This window comes from Prunus mume, linkage group LG1 (assembly GCF_029339155.1).
Source record: "Prunus mume cultivar Tortuosa linkage group LG1, ASM2933915v1, whole genome shotgun sequence".
In the NCBI taxonomy this organism is placed as follows: domain Eukaryota; kingdom Viridiplantae; phylum Streptophyta; class Magnoliopsida; order Rosales; family Rosaceae; genus Prunus; species Prunus mume.
Window position 1 is genome coordinate 14,764,668 of NC_142698.1, and position 6,442 is coordinate 14,771,109.

General features: G+C 42.1%; 1 protein-coding gene across 1 annotated transcript in view; it reads left to right on the forward strand.

Annotated features, from left to right (window-relative positions):
- Positions 1-6,442, forward strand: part of LOC148921092 (uncharacterized) — a 93,862-nt gene extending 87,420 nt beyond the window's left edge. The window contains 2 exon segments of the mRNA XM_089053843.1: positions 5,747-5,844; positions 5,846-6,442. Of these exon segments, the coding sequence (XP_088909969.1) occupies positions 5,747-5,844; positions 5,846-6,214 (467 nt within the window). The 3' untranslated portion in view covers positions 6,215-6,442.

Genomic DNA, 6,442 nt, shown 5'->3' on the forward strand with positions numbered 1-6,442 from the left:
AACTGGTGTTTCAATTATTAGGTATATGATTTATCCTGATTTAGTGATACTTCTTTGTCAACATTGAACAAAGTCGAATATTCAAATTTTCCTTCCCCATCTACTCATTTAAAATTAAAAAAACAAAGGATCCACTAATATAGTAGTTTAGAGTAATTGCTTCCTTAGGAAAAGTTCTGGTTCGAGTTTTGGCATTCGTGCAGTGTCAGTATGTTATGGTCCCTCTTAATAGAAACTTGGAAGAGACCTTTTTCTGTTTTTACAAGTATTTTTATTCATGGACCGATGCATTTGGGATTAAAGGTAATCCTTATTCAATTATTCGACCATAACTTGGCTGATTCACGTTATTCAATCTTAATATTTTTATGGTAGTTGAAATGTCTCTGTTAACCCTAAACCCCTATTTCTTCTATTCGAATATATTAAGATGAGGCTTGAACTCAATCGTGTTAAGATATTGTGTTTCAATTTAATTAGTGATCTAGTTGTCTTAACAATTTCTTATGAGAGGGTGACATGTTAAAGCTAGCAGCACTGATAGTGAAGGAAAGAAGTTTAAGCTTATATTAACTTGTTCAGTTTTTCCACATCTGATTAGGGGTTATTTGGTCATATTAAACAATAACTAGGGACTTGTGCTTAATTATTAGTGATCCTGTGGTGTACACAAAACTGATGTACTATTAAGAGCATTCACAATGGGCTCTCTAAACCACCTCCTTAGACAAATTTTAGAGAGGATTTGGAAAAATACAACTCTAACCATGCTCCATATCCACCTCCTAAAATAGGGAGACCTCTTGGAGCTCCTAAATCTGAGGAGAGAGAAAATACTCCTAGTGGCTCCCTATAATTTAATGCTGCTTTATTTAATAAGTATGTCAAACCTTTAATTAATGTTTATTATTTTTTAGATGATTTTTTAATAGAGATGGACCAATTAAAAAAGAGTTATAGCATTTATGATTCCCTAAACTAGAGAGTTATGTTGCACGGACACTTCAAAATGCTGGAGTGTCGGAGTGTCGGAGTGTCGGACACGCCGACACTCGGACACGGCTCGGACACGCCCCCGACACGCCTCCGACACGGTCAAGACACGACAAGGACCATATTGAAATTTTAAAAATAAAATAGGGGTCTAAACATGATTTTTGAAACGTTAGTGGACTGATTTGAATTTTTTTTAAAAGATGGGTTGAAAGTGGAAAAAGACTTTTTTAAACCTAAATGAATCTCACGAAAGTAGCAGACACTTCACTTCATTTCTTACGTTGCAGCAGCTCCTCCACTTCTCCAGTTTTTGCAAAGGTGAGTGTTTATTTTTTTTCCTTTGTTTTCAAATGCTTTTATTTATGTTTTCTATTTTCTTTTTTTATTTCCTTCCATAACAATAGAAGAGTTGGACTTGGTGGTGAGGTGAAGTTTCTTTTCTTATGTTTTTTTTAAGAGAAACACAACAAATAATAAAAGTCTTATGTTTTGATGTGTGTTTTTTTTTGTGTGTTGGTATTTTATATGAGTTATTTGTTTTGTTTTATGGAATTATGTAATATTGAAGTATTGACAATTAATTATTATTTTAATTGCCGTGTCCTAGCCGTGTCGCGTTCCCGTGTCCGTGCAACATAGCTAGAGAGCATGATTGAAGAGCATGATTGAAGTTTAAATTTTATAGAGAGCTCCTAAAATAATTTTTTTTAAATGTTTTTAGCTCAAATTTAACTAAAAAATAGAGAGCATGATTGTGGATGCTCTAAATTGTGAGGACCGTCCGAATTTCCCGGAACCAGGCGAACCTGCGGAGACCCGGCATCACACCCAAGCGGGTTCACTCCTTAAATCTCGTCCTCATTTGCCATAGAGGATTAAGGGCACGAGACTTTACAAATTTGTGAGTCTCCCTATAAATTGAACATTTCCCCAAAATTTCCACCTGCATAAAACGCATTTTATAACTCCAACCGGCAGCATGCACAATACAATCTCATGCAATTTACATAAATGGCCTCCGACCTTCAACTGATTCTAGCAAAACTGCCCACAAGGTTCTTAAAATAACTTAATGCATTAAACATGCATATAGCAATTTCAAAATCTACTCACGCGCACCTTCACTCACTTAGTCCCCAGGACAAGCCTCAATTCAACCAAGTTTTGGGACCAACAACGAGGTCCAAACCAATCCCAATAAGACCACCTAAGTGGGGTCTAATATGTGGCTGCACCTAGTAACTTCAGGCTGCCTACGTACCCTACTAAGGGATCAAGCCACACGTAGCTCTTTCATATCTATCCTGGCTCCTACTAATAACACAAAAACCAATACCACCACACAATTACATACATTCAAATATTTATCCATCGCAACCCATCAAACACAATCACAGTATCACCCCTCATACGACGGGACGCTTTTGGCCTCGTATGGGGCACATCAACACGCCGGCTAATCCAAAGGCGCGTGCGACCTCCATGCTGGGCCTGGCTACATTCTCACCAGCCCTCACACAACCATATCTCCTCATACGTCCGGGACGCACCCGCCACGTGATGGGGTCCAACACTGCCGGCTAATCCAAAGACGCATGCGACCTCCACTGGGCTGGCTACATTCTCACGACCCTCAACATGACCATATCTCCTCATCGTCGGGACCCGGCCACGTATGGGAGTGCATCAACTACGCCGGCTAATCCAAAGGCGCGTGCGACCTCACTGTGGGCTGGCTGCATTCTCACCAGCCCTCACACAACCATATCTCCCCTCATCGTCGGGGCGCACCCGGCCACGTGTAGAGTCCGCCAACACGCCGGCTAATCCAAAGGCGCGTGCGACCTCACCAGGGCTGGCTACATTCTCACCAGCCCTCACACAACCATATCTCCTCATCGTCGACGCACCGCCACGTGTGGAGTCATCAACTTCGGGCTAATCCAAAGGCGCGTGCGACCTCCCACCGGGCTGGCTGCATTCTCACCACCCTCACACAGCCATATCTCCCCTCATACGTCGGGACGCACCGGCCACGTATGGGGTCAACACTGCCGGCTAATCCAAAGACGCGTGCGACCTCACTGGGGCACGGCTACATTCTCACCAGCCCTCAACATGACCATATCTCCCCCATCGTCCGGACGCACTTGCGACCACGTATGGGGTCATCAACACGCCGGCTAATCCAAAGGCGCGTGCGACCTCACTGGGCTGGCTACATTCTCACCCCTCAACATGATCACAATATGGGGTACGTGGGGTAGTGCGTATAGCACTGTAAGCTAACATTCGATCGCTTTATTTACTTTTAAACATCCATACAATTAATTATATAACATATAAATTCTAAACTTATATAAACCTCCACAAATAAAGCATACCGTAAACTCCCCCATTTAATTTCACTAATTTAAATCTTAAGCTCACAGTCTCCGTTTCGCTCAACAACGCTCGAGACCTGTCACTAAGGTCATTCTAGCCCTCCTGGGATGGTAGACTACAAGGAAAGTCTAGCGGTCAACCCAGGGTCAAACTACCCAAACTTGGTCAAACGGGCCCGCGGGGTCCACGACCTCCAAATCATGATCCGACAGTTCCTATAGTTTCTACAAAGTCCAGGACACACGTCCTGCAAGTTTAGGTCCAGATCGGTCGGATCGCTCCACGATCGCACGATCGGACGGTCGCTAAAACCTAACCTAGGGTTGGCATTTTAGTATCAGGGACTCCATTTTACGATCCGTGAATCCTACGATCCTGGTAATACCTAGATCAACATATAATAATTTCAGGACCATCCAACGGTCCAAACCTAGCGAACCGGAAAATACGCAATATGCGATATCCGTTCGAACCTAACGGTATCCAAAATGAGATCCGAGCACACCTCGCTCGTGACATCGAGAGGATCACAATGGGACAGGAATGCCCCTCAGCTACAGTGCCCACGCGCCGCCACCGCAGCGGGCCGTGGTGGGTGTCGCGATATCGCATCGCGGAAAACCTCCAAATCGTGAGCCAAGACTCCTACCCTAGGTAATACACCTAATTTGGTCACTTTTGTTCTTGGGCGTACCCAAAACTGACGGAAGTGGCCGGAATCGCGATCGCAAAACCGGCCGAATTTCAACTCGTAGATCGAGCTACCTAGCCTCAAAATTTATGAAATCCTACCCAACCATCAGCTAGAGCATGCAGAAGGGATGAATTTCCATACCTTCATTGCCAAAAATGGCGGCCGGACGGCGGAGAACGGCCGGTTTGGCGAAGCGGCGGTTTTCTTCAATTTTCAGCGAAACCCGGCTGGCCAGGAGACCTGGGTAGGAAGAGGGCCGGCGGTCATTTTTACTGCCGTCGACTTTGGTGGCGGACGAGGCGCGGCCGCCAAAGCGTGGCGGCTGTTCCAGTTACCGAGGAGAGAGAGAGAGACGGGAGAGAGAGAGAGAGAGAGAGCAGGGCATTTCCGTCTTTTAACCAAAAATCAATTTCCAAATATTTACGATTATGCCACTGAGCTTCTTCGACCATATCTCTCTCGTTACAACTCCGATTCAGGCCCACTACGTGTCTACAAACTCATCTCACCGTGCTCTCACGCAACGGTACAACCGGAATTCCCAAATTCCTTCCGGGTAAGAAAATGACCAAAATACCCTTATCCCACGGGTAATTTCTCAATTCCACTTAAATTAATTACACATGGGATAAATTTGGGGTCGGGGTGTTACATAAATACTTTTGGGTTAATGACTTTGATGATCTTGTTGAATATATATGGCCCCCTAGACTCGTTTGTGTGATAAATCAATTAAAACCCATAAATCTCTCTAGCTTCTAGAATGGTTAACTTATGAGGGATAAGTCATCTAATTGTGATTTTACTTGCATGGCCATGTATAAACTTTGACCAAAAGAAAAAATATATGAATAGACTTGACTTATATTTTGAGAGTATTTTACATTCAAAGATGAAAGATTTTCTTTCGAAGTTAAAAGATATTGGGTCTCTTCACCTACTATTAAGAAATTGATGCTCACTGCTAATCTCATATCCATAATGAAACTAGAACAAAATTTGCATTATTTAACCCAATAATATGGAAACAGAGCTCTCATACAAGACTGCATTCAACAAAATCACAATAAAAAAAATTGCATACAAACCTGTATTTTCAACAAGATGAGGCAGATCTATTTTAAATTCCTTCACGGGTTCTTTCTCTTATGCATGTGCTTGAGCACCTTTGGAGATGAATCTGATCACCTGGCTCTGCTAGACTTGAAGAAAAGAATAACTGAAGTATATCATGAGCACATGGAATAGTTCCATCAATTTCTGCAGCTGGGTTGGCGTTACATGCAACCATTCCAACAAAAGAGTCGTGACTTTGAACCTGGAAGCTCAAAAGTTGGCAGGCTCCCTACCACCTTCTATAGGAAATCTTACTTATCTCACTGGAATTAACTTGATACATAACAACTTTCATTGTGATTTAAAGCCAAGCAATGTTCTTCTTGATGAAGATATGGTAGCCCATGTTGGTGACTTTGGTCTAGCAAGGTTCCTTTTGGAAGCATCAAATAATCCCACCAAAACTCAAACCATATCAGTTGGGCTAAAGGGTTCCATAGTCTACATTCCTCCAGGTATATGAAGTTTTATAATCCTCTTTTTTTTTTCTGTTCCTATTAACTTATTATTAAAGAAAATTGAGGGTGACATCCTAATGTATGTGTCGAATGACAGAGTATGGAATGGGAGGCCAAGTTTCCATACTTGGGGATGTTTATAGCTATGGGATACTGTTGCTAGAAATGTTCACAGGAAAAAGACCAACGGATGAACATGTTCAAAGATGGTCTAAGCATTCACCAATTCACAGCCATGGCTTTCCCTGACCATGTCATGGACATAATTGACCCTTCATTGCTCTTTGAAACAGATGACGAGAATGATGAAGATGACGATGATGACAACAAATACATAAATCACATAGAAGAAAGACCAGTAGCAGGATATAAAGATCCTGGCCCAGTCAAAGCAAAAGGACTGGAGGAATGTTTGGATTCATTGATGCAAATAGGGCTCTCATGCTCTGCAACATCACCAAGAGACCGGATGCCTATGGATGTCGTTGTCAACAAAATGAATGCAATTAGAGACTCATATCTCAATTTAAGAAGAAGAAGAAGAAGATCGAGAAGTACAAGATAGACTAAGTTTGTTAAATAATCTCAATTCCCTCATCTACATGCAAGAAATCTTTCGATAAGGATATTATATGTATCAATCTGTGTGAGATCATGTGAGGTTGAATTCAGCATTTTATATGGAAAAATTAAGGGAAGAAGGTTTTATTCCTTTTAGGCCTTTCTGTTCTTCAGATCATTTTTGCTTGTATGGGAAAAAATGGGCGTTTCACATCCTAGTTACCATCTCAAG